The sequence below is a fragment of the Bubalus kerabau genome, chromosome 6 (genome assembly GCF_029407905.1).
Source record: "Bubalus kerabau isolate K-KA32 ecotype Philippines breed swamp buffalo chromosome 6, PCC_UOA_SB_1v2, whole genome shotgun sequence".
NCBI classification, from domain to species: Eukaryota; Metazoa; Chordata; class Mammalia; order Artiodactyla; family Bovidae; genus Bubalus; species Bubalus kerabau.
In genome coordinates this window covers 14,972,554-14,989,981 of record NC_073629.1, presented here as the reverse complement: position 1 = coordinate 14,989,981, position 17,428 = coordinate 14,972,554, and the positions used below count along the sequence as shown (strand labels likewise).

The 17,428-nt window shown below is 56.7% G+C and overlaps 1 protein-coding gene across 8 annotated transcripts in view; it reads right to left on the bottom strand.

Moving 5' to 3' along the window:
• Window positions 1-503: 503 nt before the first annotated feature.
• The window catches only part of MEF2D (myocyte enhancer factor 2D), a 32,444-nt gene continuing 15,519 nt past the window's right edge, over window positions 504-17,428 (bottom strand). For 5 of the 8 annotated variants that reach the window (XM_055583970.1, XM_055583967.1, XM_055583968.1 and 2 more), the window contains 11 exons: window positions 14,386-14,577; window positions 13,569-13,772; window positions 12,066-12,203; window positions 10,824-11,034; window positions 10,553-10,609; window positions 8,807-8,997; window positions 8,291-8,311; window positions 6,987-7,116; window positions 3,187-3,406; window positions 2,424-2,730; window positions 504-2,091 (listed from right to left, as the gene is read on the bottom strand). In XM_055583970.1, the coding sequence (XP_055439945.1) occupies window positions 2,080-2,091; window positions 2,424-2,730; window positions 3,187-3,406; window positions 6,987-7,116; window positions 8,291-8,311; window positions 8,807-8,997; window positions 10,553-10,609; window positions 10,824-11,034; window positions 12,066-12,203; window positions 13,569-13,772; window positions 14,386-14,439 (1,545 nt within the window). In that variant the 5' untranslated portion in view covers window positions 14,440-14,577 and the 3' untranslated portion in view covers window positions 504-2,079. Of the gene's footprint in view, window positions 2,092-2,423; window positions 2,731-3,186; window positions 3,407-6,986; window positions 7,117-8,290; window positions 8,312-8,806; window positions 8,998-10,552; window positions 10,610-10,823; window positions 11,035-11,874; window positions 12,010-12,065; window positions 12,204-13,568; window positions 13,773-14,385; window positions 14,578-17,428 lie in introns of all 8 variants that reach the window. The other 3 variants (XM_055583971.1, XM_055583973.1, XM_055583974.1) reach the window with 3 other exon arrangements.

Genomic DNA, 17,428 nt, shown 5'->3' with positions numbered 1-17,428 from the left:
CTGTATGGCTGCAAGAGCCATCTGTCCCTCTGTAAACACACACTCAGGCACACACGTGCACATACACAAACACAAGCACGCGCGTGCGCCCTCAGAGCTCAATTCACACGGAGACTCACATACATGCCCAGACGGGCTCAGAGACACAAAGGCACACCCATGCAATCATACACACACATAAATACAAAGGTACACTCAGACACATAAATACCAGGTGCCCTCATAAACACACTCAGGTACCTGTGCGGTCACACGAACCCCTCTGCTTCTGTTTCCTTCCCTGCATCAAGTGTCAGAATACTGCAAGCGGCTGGATCGCAGAGGCAGGCAGAGACTCACCTACCACAAAACCAACCGGGCCTTGTCTAACTCTACTTTCTCATCGGGATGAAACCCCAAGGGAGCACTGCAGCCCTTGGGCAGAGGAGCTGGGCTTCTGTGAAGGAGTGGGGCAGGCCCCAGTCTGCCTGCCCACGTCACCCCAGGCCAGGCCCTGGAGGGCAGGGGGTGGTGGTGGGTTGCGGGCCGGGGGCCTGCCCCCTCCAGTTTGATCTGTGATCCAGCCTGAGGTCCCTGGACCCCATGTTCTGGCCGCCCCCACTGGGGAGGCAGCAGAGAGGGTGGACTTGGGGGGAAGGGAGGGGAGCAAGAACAACAGCAGAAGAATCTCGTCTGTACAGTACGGGCCGTTTGAGTCATTATTATTACAATATACTTTGACAAAAATAGAATCTCATTTCATATCAATACAACAACAACAAAAAAACAGTTTCCTGGACTGTTACACTGCTAACGTTTTCCAAAGGTTGCTATTTACAATTACAGTAGCCAAGAGGGAAGGTGGGATGCGGCCTGGGGGTGGTGGGGCAGGAGGTAGCGAGACAATGAGGGCGCCAAGAGCAGGGAAGGGGGGCCAGGAGCGGAAGGAGCTGGGAGGCGGGCAGGAGAGGGGCAAGGAGGAAAGAAGGGAGGCAGGCCTTCTTCGGGCCTCCTCTGTTCCCTCTCCCAGCCTCGCACACCACCCCAGGTCCACTCCTCTGGGGATGTGTACGTGCAAGGAAGAGCGAGTCCCCTCACTCACTCTAGTCCCTGGATGCAAGGACCCCAGGGTGCCTGAGGCGTCTCCTGCGGAGCCACCTCCCTCTCCCGGTTCGCCCTGCACTTCGTGGCCAGCTTTGCTGGGCTGGTGTCAGCTGAGGGACAGGGAGCTATTGCACTGTATATCTTAGAGAAAACGCTGGGGAAGGGAGGGGGCCCAACTCACCCCCTGCCCCAGCCCCTCGGCCCCTCCTCAGCTCTCTCCTCATGGCTCTGTCTCTCTCCTACTGTGCTTCACAGGGGGCCCCACCTCAACCCCCTCCCCGACAGCCCCGGATTCCCAGGCAGCCTTCCAGCCCCAGTGCTCGCTAGGCCAGCACCTCCACACCTTGGAGGCGCAGCTCACACAAGAATGGGAGAGTGTGCGTGCGCGTGCACAGGGGTGTTTGGGACCCAGGCCTGGGTATTCTGCCCCATGTGCCCGTGGCCACAAGAACAGCCCGGAGGCAGAGACCCTTTTCAGAACCTCTGCCTCCCTTTCCCCCTAAAACACAACACCACTCATTGAGCCGACTTTGGGGTCTCAGTCTATTGTAAGGGGTTTTTGTTGTTTGGTAGTTTTTTTGGTTATTTCCCTCTATCTGGGGGATGGGGTGGGAGGGCTCCGCATGCAGGGCTCGGCGCCTGTCCTTTCCCAAGGCCTATCGGGCCCCCCACCCCCTCCTGCAGCATATGTGTACAACGTGCAAAGTGTCCCCCCCTTCCCACAAAAAAAGAGCCCCTCCCAGCCAGTGAAAATGGCGGGGGGTGCAGAAAGAGGGGATGGGCGCATCCCCTCTCCAAAGCGAGAATCCAAATTAAAAAAAATATAATAATAATAATAATAATATAATAATTATACACAAATGTAACCGTCAACAGGACACGGAGCACAAGAAAGGAAGTGGGGGGTCGAGCAGGAGGAGCCCAGGACAGGGAGGGGTGGGCGGTGAGATTGTCAACTCTTCATCAGGGAGGCAGAGAGGAGGGGAGTGGGGATCGTCACTTTAATGTCTGTGAAGAGAGGAGATGGAGAAGGGGGTGTGAGGGCGTGGCCCAGACTACGGGCTCTGTGCCCCCACGCCCCTCTCCCAGCAGGGCCAGGACTCTGGTGGCAGGGCCAGCTCTGAGGGGGAAGTCATCAAGCAGAAGGACTGATGCTGGAGGCAGGGGAGATGGGCCTCTGGCGGGGGGAAAAGGGTGCCAGTCCTGCCCTGTGAGGGCTGATGGAAGGGCTAGCTGGCCACAAGGCCTTGTGGGTGGGAGATGAGACAGGCTGGGGGGCTTATGGGGCAGTCCCTGGGTGGAGCAGACAACGGCAGACAGGAGGGGTGACGCTACAGTACCCAGGTGTCGAGTCGCATCCTCTTCACAGCTGAGCCCTCAGCCTCAGGCTCTGGGGCTGGGCGCAGCAGGCCCAGTGTGGGCCCGAAGTCCCCCCGTCCATCATCCCGGTCCCCCGTCTCGTAGGAGCCCCCAGCCGGGCTGCTGAGAGCGTCGCCAGGCTCAGGGCGGGTAGCCGGGAACACAGCTGGAGGCGGAGGCGCAGGGCTGCGCTCACGGCTGGGGGACACTGGTTCCGACTTGATGCTGATGTGGGGGTGGGTGGTGACTGTGAGGGCGGCACCCACGTGGGGCAAGGGGCTGCCCGGGCTGCAGACAGGCAATGGGCAGGGAATGCAGGGGGCAGAAGAGAGGACGTGAGTGACAGGAAAAGTGAGGGGCGGTCACAAGACAGAGAAAGGACAGAGAATGAGAAGATGGGAGGTGGGGTTGGGTTGGGGACAGGTGGATGGAGAAAGAGACAGAAAGGCAGGGGGGCCGGGGGTGGCGCCGAGAAGGGAAAAGAAGAAGATAAGTAATGTTAGTTTTCTTTCTAACCCATGTCATCTTCTGCAGCCTGGGGGGCCCCCACCCCTGGGCTGGCTAGGGGAGAGGCTCAGCTGGATCTCCCAGGCCCCACCAGGGATGCCAGGGCTGCCACTTGGTGGCTCGCATGCTGTCCACTGACAACAACCCTGAAGGGATCTCAGATCTCTGAAGGCCTCTCCTCTTCCCGCCCGTCCCTCTCCCACCACAGACACCGGCAGGGCGGCCCCCAGGACTCACATTAGGTTGCTGAGAGACACAGGGACCAGGTGGGGCTGCTGCTGAGGTGGCTGTTGTGGCTGCTGGGGTGGCTGGGGCGGCTGCGGCTGCGGCTGCTGCGGAGGCTGCGGCTGGGGCGGCTGCTGCGGCTGCTGCCAGGCAGTGACGTTGCTGAGCGACAGCCCCCCAGGTGAACTGAAGGCTGGTAAGGAGGAGAGCTCTGCACTGGTCAACTGGTAATCTGTACAGGGTAAGGGAGGAAAGTGAGGGGGAGCTTCCCACTGTGGGAAAGAGGATAGAGGCTCCCACGCCCTGGGGAGCCGCCTCCAGTTCTATCAAGGTAGGGGGAGTTGTTAATGATAGCTGTGAATAATTAAATCAGCCCATCTGAACTCAGTGAAGACGGCACTCAAAGAAACGCAAATCTTAACCACGAGGTGCTGCTTTTTAACAGGATGTAAAAGAGAGGTGGTTTTTTAAAACAAGTGTTGAACTTTTTTTTTTCCCCAGCTATGTGTAGGTATCACTTTTAGAATGCCAGTTTTAAAAAAGAAGGGGAAAAAGGTAGGTAGGGAAAGTCTAATATATGTCTAACTGTCATCTCTTCGACTGCCAAGTTCCAAGTGCCTTTCTGGGACAGAGGGGAGTCGAGGGAAAGGCTAGGTGAGTGGCGCCTCTGAAACGAACGACTGGAACCACCATTCCTCACCCCCAACACACAGGACAGGTGGCAGCAAGGGTTCCAGCTGCTGCACCCACAAACTCAAGAGGACGCACCTCTGCTGCCCAGGAGGGCTTGTGAGGGAAACGGGCCTGAGGGACAACCGCCCGGGGTCTAGTGATTTCCCCATGAGGTGGCGTGTCTTGTTTTCCAAAATGCCTGTCTCAGTGAAGAAACTGTGATGTTTGCACTGTCACAGAACAAACAGAACCGTGAAATGTTTCACAATTTACACAGCCCTGTTGTATTTCATGCCGCAGCCTGTTTGGGACTGTTTAGAAAATGTCTCCCCTGAGGAACAGGGCCGGCAGCACTGTGCTGTGGTGGGGAGGGCGTGCCGACCAGCCGGCCCCCTGCCACACCTCCTGAGGGGCTGTCTGCTGCAGCCTCTGGAGCGGGGAAGACAGGATTATCTGTGCAATGGAACACATAGGAGCAGGATGCGAGCCATGGGGTCAGACTTCCTGGCCACCTCCACTCACAGGCCATGTGACTTTGGTGAACTCATTCTGTCTGTAAACTGGAGGCAATAAACCTGCCTGCCTCACACAGCTGCTTTGAGGACTGAGCGAGTTAATGCATATGAAGCTTAGAGAACAGTGTCTGGCACATAGTAAATATTCACAGGATTTACCTGCTGTTATTATTCATTCACCAACGAGGCAACTGCAGCCTCAAGTTTGAGGAACTCTCCCCAGGTCACAGTGAAAACCAATGGCAGAGCTCAGACAAGACCCCAGGCTTCTTTATTATCTTTGAATCTCACTCTATAGAAGGTCTATGCTTGCCTCTGGTCTTACAACAGTGTTAGCCAGGAGTGTTGAGACACTTAAATTTAAAAGGCAGACCAAGGGCAGACAGGAGCCCTGAGGACCAACTCTTTACAACGTTCATTTCAGAAACAAGGACACCAACTCTGAGGAGCGAGGTGCCTTGCCCGACGCCCCCAGCCAGTGACTGGTAGGGACTCAACCCCCAGTCCTGCACTTTCCCACCACACTCCCGCCCTGTCTACCTACAGATCTGACTCCCCACCGGCCCCTTGGTCTGCTCCTAGAAGGACCACAACCAGACCTCTGCAGCCACTGTCAACAAGGGGCCAGGCCTGTCCCTTACCCGTGGTATTTCCAGAGGCAGATCACCCCCAGCTGGAGTTTGGACGGGGGCCAGGGACTGTAAACAGTGAACAACTAAACAGCAACGTGTTCACTGGGGTTCTGTTTATATACAGAGGGTCACCTGAAAACACCTGCTGTTTAAACTGAGATCTACTTAACTACTGCAGCAGGAGGAACTGGAGCCCCTGGTTTTCGAGAGGATGTGAGAAAGCCCAAACACTTCCCAGCAGGGCTCCGAGGGCAGCCCAGGGTCAGAATCTCCTTTCTCACCAGCCTGACAAATAGAGTCTAAAGTCTGGCTTTGCTGAGTGTCTGTCCCAGGTTCAGGGACACTGACTAACCTCCCTCCTGCTCCACAGAGACCGGCGAAGGACCTGAGAAGACGGCAGAAAACCACCACCATGGGATTCTCCAGTCAACAGCAGCTCCTGAGCGCTGCCCTCTACCAACCACCCTGGCTGCCAGGGCCAAAAGGGCCTTAAAGACCCTGTCCACCCACAACTCACTGGGGAGAACTCCTGCTGGGCTCCAAGGGTGCAGCCATCTGAAGCAGTCCTCTCTAAAGCTGCCCAAGGACACGACAACTCAGGAGTGCACACACACAGGAGCACGTGCAAGGGACAACGGGCTGCACAGACACCCAGTGATACACTCTGGACCCCCAACACACACGCCGGGTCTGCCCCTCAACATGGGGCAGTCCCTCCAGCTCTTCCACCTGCCTTAAGGGCCTTTCCTACACACAGGGCTGGGTTCTGGATTTCTACATACAGGGAAGAGGTGGGATTCTGTGGCTCTCTCTACTGGTGTCTGGGACCTACGTAGCATGATTCAACTCTGGAATGGGGGCTTAGAGAGTGGGGAGAAGTTTAGCGGTCTCTGGTCTAGTCTGATTTCACTGCAGAACAGCCCTGATGCAAGTCACTCACAGCTGAGAGAAGCTGGGGAACATAAGAGGCTCGCCTCAGTGAGAAAAACAGACCAGGGTCACAGCCACATAGATGCTCTGAAGCAAGGTGACAAGGCATTTCTGCACTGGGAAGTCCTTCTTGACACAGCAGCTTGGAATGCAGGCAAGGATGTTCCATCACAGACTGTTCCTGGGAGGGTGTGAGTGGGTGACAGAGGCCGGGACAGCCCTGGGGACCCAAGACAGTCCAAACACTGGGTGTCCTTTCTGAATTCTTCTACCCAGAGACCTCCCTCACGTCACCAAGTGACAAGTCACCTTCAGATCCCCTCCCCCACCTTCATCGGATTTCCTCCTCCCTTCCCCCATCATCATTCCACCAAGCCAACAACAGGGTGAGAGCCTGCTTCTTCCTCCTCCACCTTGCCCTGGAGTCCCTACTTGGCTTTCCCAGGAAGCTGGATACACCTTCCTAACCATGCTTTCTCTCGGGCCTCCACTGCCTCCCTCTCTCTCATTTCTTCATCCTCCTCCTTCCGGACCTGGACATGCTTCCCTCCCCACTCCCCGACCTGGTCAGCCTGAGTCACCCAGCTGCTCAGCCCACCTCAGACGGGAGCTGCCCAAGGACAGGGCTCTCCATCTCCATCAGATCCTATGTAAAAATAAGGGATACTCACACTCACTCAAATTTGATTTTTCAGACGAAACAATGAATAATTCCTCCGTAACTATGTCTTGGAGACAGTTCCAGGAACACCAGCACCGTGTGAACGGCATCTGATGCTGCGATCTGCTAAACCTGGCACCCTTAATTAGGCAGTGTGCTGTGTGTGTGCCCATTCATGTCCGGCTCTGCGACCCCATGGACTATGCAGCCCACCAGGCTCCTCTGTCCATGGGATTTCCAGGCAAGAATACTGGAACGGGGTACCACTTCCTGGGGGCTCCCCCAAATCAATGGCCTTCCTCAGATTGGGGCAGCCCCCAGAGAATACATTGTGTTTCCTCTGTGGTCCCACCCCTGCCCCGAGGTCAACTGCACCCGGCTACATGTAACATGGACACTCACCTGTATTGTAGGCAGTGGGCATGGAAGAGAAGGGGAGGCCCTGGCTGAGTAAACTCGGTGTTGCCACGGAAACCACTGGGGTGGTGAGCGAGTGGGTGGACTGGGAGACCCCAAGGCGCTGGGCGTTGTTCTGCAGGAGAAAACAGTCTGTCAGAGGTGGCAGACGGGTGGGCTGCTTTACCCAGGGCCCCACTCCAAAGCCCACCTGGGCAACTCAAGGCCCAGGTGGGCTGCCTCAACATGGGAGGCCCCAGAGACACACACACACAGGTGCATACAGGGGCGCTGAAATCCACGGGAGAAACGTGTACGCACAGATGTGCCCCCACCTGCACATGTTCAAAGGGGAAGGTGCACATGCGGCCCTGCAGCCCCAGCACCAGCCGGGGCGCCACCCCCGCTCTCCTCCCGGCTGGCCCCTCCGTCCGCCACACCGCAGCACACAGCCTGCTCGAAGCGCGCTGGCATGTGTGATGGGAACGCGGGGCCGGCGTGGCGTGTGCCTGCGTGTACGCACGCACGTGTGTGGGGCTGTCAGCTCCATCTGCCGCTGAGTCACTTGTTTATTCCAACTCCACACTGGGGCCGAAACTGCCGCCGTGTTGGCCGCCAAAGCCTGCCTGCCTTTTCCAGCCTCTCTGGCCTCCCGTCAGGGAGATGGGCGGGGAGGGGTGGGGAGGAGCCCCCGCCCCACTCCGGCTGAGGGTGAGTATGTACGTGTGTGTGCGTGTGAGAGAGAAAGAGTGGCTGTGTGCGCCTCTGAGTGCCTGTAAGACAGGCTGTATGCAGGAAGGAGCACACGGAGACGGGGGAGGCAGGGAAACCCACAGCCAAGGACAACTCTGGCCTTGCCTGGCCTCAGCTTCCCCAGAAAGCCGATTTTCCTGTCTGGCTGGCACTCCGCTGGAGGGCCCTGTCCTGGGTGGGCCTGAGTGGAGTCAGAGGGCAGGGGCCTAATGCAGGCACGCTGGACACAACGAGATGGGACCCCTGAGGCCTGGGGCAGGCCTGCGCCCCTCTTACGCACATGTGCACGCACACGCAGAGATGAGTCTGCACGAAAGCAACATCACAGGAAGACGTCCACAGACACTCAGGTACACACACGTGCGTGTGTAACACCCCCACTGCATTCACTTCTGTACCCCACCTGGCACCAAGCACAACTCCTGGCAGCTAACCGAACACCACGCGCACACACAGGTAAAAGGACAGGGCACACACAGCACTCCATGCTGGGGCCACAGAGCAATGGGTTGGCCCGGGATTCAAAGCCACAGCAAACACCTCACAGCCTCACTTACCAGATCTAAATGGTCCTCAGTCTGGGAGCAGAAATAAAACCAAGGGAATGGTTCAGTCTCTGGCCTCTGCCCTTCCCTCACACCCCTGCCCCCATGGCCATCCCATCTACCTCTGCATCAGAGCAGGGCAGCTCTCTGGCCCAGAATGAGAGAGCTCTTCACTGATCTCCAAAGGTGCTATCTCCCAGAGCCCACCAGGGAGGAAATCCTCACAGGCTAACCCGCGTCCCTCTGCTGTGACGGCAAGTCCTCCTCTCATCCTCCTGTTATCACCAGGAAACCTTCTCTCCACCTTGTGTCCCGTTTCACCCCCTGTGAGGCTGGTAATTCTGTGTTCCAACCTCTCGTAAGGCCCTTTGGGAGACAAAGAGCTCATAAAAAGCCACGATTCCCCATTCTCTCGGGAAGCCCTGGCTGCTGGTTAACTTTCATCTCTTCCGCTGGAGGTCAGCTTTGTCCTCCCTCCCCACTCTCCCATTCCTCGGCCCCTGCCCTTGGTCCAAACACCCCACTCACCAAGTGATGCATTAACCCCTTTCCTCCCTGGGAAGTGATGACCCTCAGGTCAGGCTTGCGGCTGGGGGCTCCAAGCTGGGCGCTGTGGGCGGGTGGGGGTGGAGACTTGGCAGGGATGACCTTGTTTAGGCTGTTGCCGTTGGCCACGGGGAGGAGGCCAGGGGAAGCCCGAGCACTGACATAGCCATTCCCTGGAGAGGTGAAGAGAAAGGGATAAAAGGAAAAACATGGACCTACCACTTATCCTTATTAGCTGTGCCAGAACGCCTGTCACCCAGAACTTCTCAGAATCATGCTCAGGTTTTGAGTAGGGGCTGAGTTCTCTAATTTTCCCCTAAAACCACCTTGTCTTGGCAATAGGGGGAGAACACCCCTTACTCCTCAATCATCAGGTTCATCCCCATGCCTCCAAGCTACATGTGATGGGGCTAGGTGATAGGAGCTGGTCACTGATGACAGGAAGTCTACCACTTGCCCCCAACCAGGCCCATAAAGACACAGGTTGTGCAAAGGTGGCAGCCTGAAAGCTAAGACTCAGTGCGGATCCTGGTCACAAGATCAAATCAATACTCAGACTGCTCCCCTTGCCTTGAGCTGGGAATGCCGGGAAAGACGCACCATGAACTTGTCGTGGTGGTGTTACTGGAACTAGCGGGCTGGTGACACAGCTCCCCCATAATTAGACTGGTAATAAGCAGAATAACCATCTTTTACACTTGTTCCACACTCCATAACCAACACAGGGCCTTCACATACATCTCAGCGTATTTAATCCTCACACTAACCCTGCAAGATGGACAGGACACGTATCATTAGCCACATTTACAGAAGCAGAAACAAAGCCCACTTGGCAGAGGTGTGATGTGTCCAGAGCCACACAACCACTTTCTACTGCTGTGCTTGAGGGTCTACAAGGATCATTGTTCCTTAAGGTCTGCAGACATTTCTCTGGCCCTTTCTCTGCGGGGGGAGGGGTATTCACCCATTCCATGCCCCATATATAGCTCTTGCCAAGGAGGTAGTAGGACATGGTGCCTGGGGAGTTCTAAATCCCAGAGATGTGGGAGTGGCCACAATCAGAGGTGTCACCTTGCTCTGTCTCCTGAGAGCACACTGCTTCCCTGGAAGTGTGTGGCTGCCTCCATCCCAATTCCCGGATCACTCCGGGAATGGCAAGAATGTCAGGGTGACGTCAATGGTGACATTCGAAGTCACAGTCACCAGCGGACAACGGCACAGGCAGGAGGGGCTGTCAGCTGCTGGGGTTGGGGGTGGGGGGCGCACGGAGGGAGCAGCCTTTCTTCTGTGGTTCACAGATGTGTGCTCACAAGTACACATCTATTGTCTGGATATTCCCGTACAAGTGAGAATGTCTGTGTGTGAGAGTGTATGTGAGTCCATGCCTCTATCGTCGGCAATGTCAGATATTCGTGTCCTCCAGACCCCAACCAGACACACCTAACTCAACTGAAGACCCTGGAACCCCTCCTCCCACTGGAAATGTTGGTGAGTTCTCAGTTTGCCCTGAATTCCCAAAGCCTACATCTTTGTTGATCATCCGCACCAATCACTGCTACAGACAAAAAAATCCAGGGGCTTAAAAGTCCTCAGACTCTGTATACCACCAACTCAGGTCCTGGGATCTTTCTCTCCTCTGACCTAGGTCCCTCCTGGTCCCTGGACACCTGAAGCCACTGAGCAGGCAGACTCTGGCCCACTCCCAGACAGAAGAGCAGCTTGACTCACCAACAGGGCTGGGGCAGGCTCCGTTAGCACTGCTGAGGTCTCCCCCCAGCATGGCCCCTGCAGGAAAAAGAACCATTAGCTGACAGGATGCCCCCTTCCAGGGGGAGGCCTGGGAACTGAACAGGGAGAGGAGTTGCAGCCCCTTCCCTCAGGAGCCCCGCACATGGGACAGCGCTGCAGTGGGGGACGTGGGACAGTCGCTGTGGAGACAGAGTCCCCACGTCCTCACCACACCTCACTGCCGCCTCCCCCAGCCTGTCGGCTCACTCACCTGCACTGGCTGGCCGCTGGGGCAGGCCGGGAGACACGCTGCTCCTCTGCAGTGCTGGCTGCTGGGGGGACAGGAGCCGTGGGTCCGTGAGGGACGACGTCACCAGGGAAGGGGTGGCCAGGGAGCCGCTGGGATTGCTGAACTGCAGGGAGCTCTGACTGGACACGGGCACCGTGACGGGCATGGCAAAGTTGGGGGCCGGGACAGCTGACTAGACAGAAGAAGGAGAGGCAGGGTCAGGCCAGGGTGACCCCTTAGCCTGGACCCACTCTGCCTGGGAGGGCAGGCCGGGGCTCCTCTATAGTCTCTGGGCTGTGTGTCCTGCGGCCAGCAGCAGCTCGATCTCTCTGCTCTGGGCCCCCCTGGAATCATGCCTGCCCCTCCCACCAAGAAGTACGTAGGCTGGAGTGCTTTGGGATCCAGTTCTGGCCCAGAGAATGAGAAGAAGACTCTGCTCACTGCAGATGGACCCGGGACACCTAGAACCCCCCTAGTGGAGGTGGGTTAGTCCTCAGCCAGGCAGGACACACAGAGAGCAGGTTAGAGGCCCTGAGTATAGACCCCAACTCACACACAGAGCTGTTAAGGCTGAGCGCATGGGTCGGGGTGTCACCTCACTAGTCGTCTCTCATCCGCCCGCCTGCTATAGAGGGTGTTCACCCACCTCACTTTCTTCCCCTTCAGCAGTCTCTGCCTCCCCTCAGCAGTGCGACTGAGTATCTTGGGCTGGGGTGTCAGAGCAGGCTGAGAGGGGCCTCTCCCCAAAACAGATCTGGACAAAGAGCACATTCTCTACTTTCTAGTCATCTAAGGATCTCAGGCCATCTACACACTTCTTGCTGGTGAGGGGGACACTCCAGGACTCTCCCAGCTTATGCTCCATGACAAGGGTCACGGGTTTATCACAACCAAGGTCAGAGGGTCCTCAGTGGTCACCAACAGCCCCACGCGGCTCAGAGCAGAACATCCACCAGAGGCCGCCGAGGGCCGGGGCGGGGCGCAAAGCCACACCATGCACCACAGGGAGGCGCTCCTCCATGCGACTACTCACGGCCAGTCTATAACTCTGCATCATTTTATCAAATTCCTCGTCTATCTTTTTATATTTCTCCTCCGTCTGGGGGGTCAGGGCAAACACCTCGTCCACCTCAGGGCTCTCACATTCCCTGTGCTTCTTGTGCAGCGCCTGGGGGGGAAGGGGCCGGGAGGGGGGCCAACAGAGAGAGAGTGAGTGGGGCTCACCCCGTAGCGCCGGAAGAGCCCGTCCAGCTCCTCGCTGGCGCGCCGGTACTTGTCCTCCAGCAGGGGGCTCTGTTCCAGCGAGTCCTCCCCGTCGGGCTCCGGGCTGTCGCAGCCGTTGAAGCCCTTCTTCCTCAGGGTCTGTAACCGCACCACCACCGTCAGCAGGGGTGAGGGTCCTCCCCTGCCTGCCCTCTGGCGCTCCTTCCAGCCCCTCCCCAAGACTCCCCTACTGTCTCCCCACGTCAGGGTTCTCAGCCCCCTCCCCTCACAGTGGCCCACCCCTCCTGGGGCACCGTGTGGCTCTGTGGTTGGTGGCAGGGCAGGGCATTTCTGGGGGATGGGTTGAGGGGCCAGCCCTGAGCTGGCGGTGCCTGTGCAGCCTTAGGCGAGCCCCGGCCAGAGGCACAGAAGGTCCTCAGGAGAAGGCAGCTCTAGGGCTGACTGCCTGACTCCACCCCTGGGCTCTATTTAAAAAAAGAACGGAAGAGAGAAGTAGAGACTGAGACAGAAAGGGAGAAGAATAAGAGGGAGAAAGGCAAAATCGTTCCTTGCATTTACTGAGTTCCTAGCATGCACCACCTTGTGCGCTGTCCCTGACCGAAGGCTCATGCTTTTCTCGTGCATTCATACAGAGCAGGGCACGCACGCCTGGTGCGTCTAGAGGAGACCCCCAGGCCGCCCTCTCCACGCTCAGAACATCTTCACAGATACTTGCTTTGTCTTGGAAATGAATGTAAATTTTACTTTCTAGTCTAGAGTAAATCTGTTTTCTCTAATATAAAAATAAAGGAATTTCCTCCGTATCTGTTGAAATCAAGTCTTGCTCCCAGAAGGCAGGCCTGTGGCTTCCCAGGCGCCCTCTTCATCGGCACAGGTCCTGAACCCCCAGTGAGAGAAGCAGACACTGCACTGCCTCATTCAATTCACAACACTCTTCAAAGCAGGCACTGGCCCCATTTCATGGGGGTGGGCACCAAGGCTTGCGGAAGCTAAACCACCTGCCCAAGGCCACACAGCCAGTAAAGGCCAGAGCTGGATTCCAAAGCCCATGTTCTTTAATGGTTCATCAGGTCGGCTCTCTCTGAAACAGAAAACAGAGCCACGGGGACCCACAAAGGGACAAAGACAGAGCAAAGATGGAAACAAAGAACGAGACAGAGAAAGAAAGAGTCAGATGCAGGAGCACATCAAAAGATGGAGAAGGAAGAAAAAAGAGAGAGAGAATCTGAGAGAAGACAGAGCAGAGATGTCATGTTATACCTGACAGATGTGAAGAAAATGGCTCAGAGAGTGCTGGGTGGGCGTGGGCTGAGTGGGCAGCCCCAGCTGACAGCTACCTTGCTGCCCTCCTTCCTTCTCGGGCCCGGGGTTTGTGTGAGAGGATGTGGGTTTATACGCGTGTGCACATGGGTGAGGGGGCTTCACGGGGCAGGTGTACACGTGTGTGTGCGTGGGCGTGGGGTGTGCAGTTGCAGGCGGGGGCGGGGTCTGCGCGCGGCCCACCTCGATGATGTCAGCATTGGTGCGGCTCTCATGGGGCTCGTTGTACTCCGTGTACTTGAGCAGCACCTTGTCCATGTCCGTGCTGGCGTACTGGAACAGCTTGTTGGAGTGGTTGAAGATGATGAGCGCGATCTCGCAGTCACAGAGCACGCTCAGCTCGTACGCCTTCTTCATCAGCCCGAACTTCCGCTTGGTGAACGTCACCTGTAGATGGGTGGGTGGGCAGCGAGGTATGGCTCAGTCAAAGGCTGCCCAGAAGTCCCACCCACAGGCAGCTGGACATAGCCCCTACCTCAGGGTAACACAGCCCTGTTCTTAGGAGCCCCTGTCTGGGGAAGGAACAGGTCAGCACCTCTCTGCCAACACATGGCCAAGACACAGCCCGGAGCCAATTCACTGAAGGCAAAGAAGTCAGATGGACAGAACTCCACACCTCTGGGCTGTAGGCTATGAAGAGGTTAGGGAAGGAGAAAACAAGAGCTTCCAGGCTCTTCCCTTGGGATAGGAGGAGGGGAGGGATTCATCCTGTGAAAGGGGAAGTGCCTGGGCATGTTCTGAGGCCTGCACGCTGAACATGGGAGGGACACAGGTCTGCCTGGCCGCAGCAGCAGGTGAGTCCTAGGGTTCTAGGACACAAGACTCTTAAGAGATGCAGGGAGATGGGGGTTCCTCTTCTCCCAATTCAGCCCTTACCCTTCCATAATAGACTCCAGAGCCCCCTTATTCCAGGAAGCCTTCTTGGAGTGGCTAGAAGGATTGGAGGCAGAGGCCAGCTCCCTACCCACAACCACTCTGTGGGGCTCCAGGATCCCCTCACCTGTCGGTTCCGCTCATCGGTGATTCGCTGGATCTGAATCTTTTTCCTCCCCATCTTTTCTGGGGATCCTCAGTGCCAGGAAAGGGAGGGGACTGCTGGGTGGCGGGTCTCGGCACACCTTACACTGTGCTCATGAACGGTCTTGGACCAGCGCTCAGTTCATGGTCTGCAGGACACCTTCTGCACAGCCTCCTAGGTGGGGAGGATTACAAGAGGACTGTCAGCCATGGCAACCCGCAGCCCAGCTCCCTGGGCACACCAGCCAGGCTCACAGCACCCCTGTGAGAGGCTGGCAGCATCTGAGCCCCATCCACAAACCGAGGAGATGGTGGTGAAGAGGTGATGGTACGCCACAGCCAAGCACGAGCTAGAATTCACTCAGGCCCAGGACTCTGCTAAAGGCTTTCCCCACACTATCACAGCTGCCCTCAGGCTTCAGGTCAGACAATATACACTCAGGAAGCTCCCTGACTTCCAAGGGTCTGGGTCCTAGAGAATGCCTCAGGCCCTCCTTTCTTCCCAGAGCTCACCCAGAGCAGAGACACCTGGGCTCCCCGGCTGCCCCACTGGCCGAGGATGGCGGTTCCCGTACGGAGCCTGGTGCAGAGAATGGGCCGAGTGAACACACTCCAAGAGTGTGAACAGCTCACACGGGGTACCTGCTACCAGAATGCCAGTGTGTCTGTGCCCCTGGCTCAAGAACATACCAGTGCAGGTCCAGAGCAGTGGGTCTCACACCTGACTCGGAGCCCTGGAGCCTGCAGACCCAGAGCAGGGCTCAGGCTGCAGAAGCCCTCTCTCCCTTCAACCAGGGCTCCTGGACACCAATCTGTTCTACTCAGTGGGCCTTGGCCTAAATTTCAGGCTTGAAGAAAGGATTCTGCTGCTTTAAACAAACAAACAAACCCTCTAGACCAGAGGTCTGTGAATTTTTTCTTTAAAAAGCTAAATCGTAAGTATTTCAGGCTTCGCAGGCCATACACTACTCAACTCTGCCACTGCAGCGTGAATGCAGCTGTGGACAATACAATTAAAGGAATGAGTGTGGCTGTGCCCCCAATAAAACTACATTTTTAAGAACAGGCGGCATGGCCAGATTTGGCCCAGGGGTCATAGTGTGCACACTCCTGCTCTAGAGGAATGGGCCATGTCTAGAGCCCAAGTTCAGACTAAGAGCAGTGCCCCCCAACCTTGCTCAACTCCAAGCAGCAGATAAAATATAAGATCAGTGCCATACAGGAAAGAGGCTGCTGGCAGCCAGGGGACACAGGCACCAGGTAGAGGGACCCCCGTCTCAGGACACCTACAAACCCATCACGGCCCGCTGCTCAAAGAGCTCCAGTTCCAGAGCCGGGAGGGGAAACGGAGCCCCACACTGAACAACATGAGGTAATGGGATGGAGGGAGGCACAGAGATGGCAGCCATGCTCGAGCCAGAAAAGGTGCATGCTCGGGGTGGACAGCGCTCTAACAGGCCGGGCGGGGTTGGGGGAGGGGGCAGGAAGGGCCCGGGATGGAGGCACAAGATGACCCCAGGGCCCTTCCAGCTCTGATTCCAGAGATGAAGCAGTAGGGAATGGTGGCAGGGGGCCCATACCTCCTAAAGCCACTCTGAAAGGGTCCTGGGAGGAGTTCCGGCCACATGCCAGCCCTCCTCCCGAGTTCCCCTTCCGCAGAGTCCCTGCGGGAGAGCCCACCAGTGTCCAGGGGGGCGGGCTCTCACCTCTCCCACCCAACTCAGACAGAGGTGTCACTGGAACCCCCTCCCCAGCCCCCATTTCAGTGGTTGCTGAGTTTCTCTGGAGCCTTTACATATCCAATCAACTGTGGCCCCCTGGGTTCCACAGCAGGTGCCCAAGTTCTGCCTTGGCCACAGAGGGGAGCAGAGAGGGCCGGCAGGGACTCTGTGGACTTGGAAGGAGCCAGGAATATCCCTCCCCACTCTCTCCCACTACCAGGACTTTCCCTCAGGCCTTCCCTAGCTCAGTTAGCTGGGAAGAGCACTTCTGCTGAGTCCAGGTATCTCTGGAAAACAATGTAGCTCCCTCTCCAATCCAGGAGGGACCTTCCACCTCTCCCTCTCTCTTCCCAGGGAGAAATCCCCAAACATTCCTCCCCGCTTTCCTACCCTCAGGGTGCTCCATCAACCCTGGGCCTTCTACGGTCCACCTTCACGCATGCCCTAGGACATCACCAAAAACAGCCCAGTCAACCCTGAGCTGGCTGAGCCGACATCTGGACCCAGAACCAGCTCCAGCCATCCCATCCCTTGCCTGTGACCCCAACCTCTGCCAAACACTGGAAAGGCTCTACTCCAAGGATTTCAGCTCCTCTGCCTTCCAGTGCAACCCAAAGCCTGTATTTTCCAGAGTTTCAGTGGTATGGGCTTGGCAGTGAAATACTGAGGGCAAGGGAGGGCTTTCTTAAAATTTAATTATTCGAGAAGAGGGCTTTTAAAACAGGATTCTCTGATCTAGCCTTGAAAACCCCAATCCAGACTGGTAAATGCAGTCACGATAACCCTCCTCTGGCTTATAGCATCCACCTGTCCCTCTCTCCTATTTTACTACCTCATTCTTGTCACCTTTTGTTCACCAGCAAATTTTTGCTGAGATATAACCACTTTCAGCTTATGGCCCATGCTCTCTTTGCTCTCATGATCCTCAGAAAAGTCATTCCTACAATCTAACTTCTTTCCTTAGGTCCTCCCCAAATTACTGACTCTCGTAGTATTCTAATCTTTTCTTTTTAGCACTTATCGTGAATATGTGTGTTTGTGTGTGTGTGTGAGAGTCACTCAGTCGTGTACGACTCTTTGCGACCCCATGGACTATACAGTCCATGGAATTCTCCAGGCCAGAATACTGGAGTGAGGAGCCGTTCCCTCCTCCAGGGGATCTTCCCAACCCAGGGATGGAACCCAGGTCTTCCCCATTGCAAGCAGATTCTTTACCAGCTGACCCCCCAGGGAGGACCAAGAATGCTGCAGTGGGCAGCCTATCCGTTCTCCAGTGGATCCCGACCCAGGGATCAAACTGGGTCT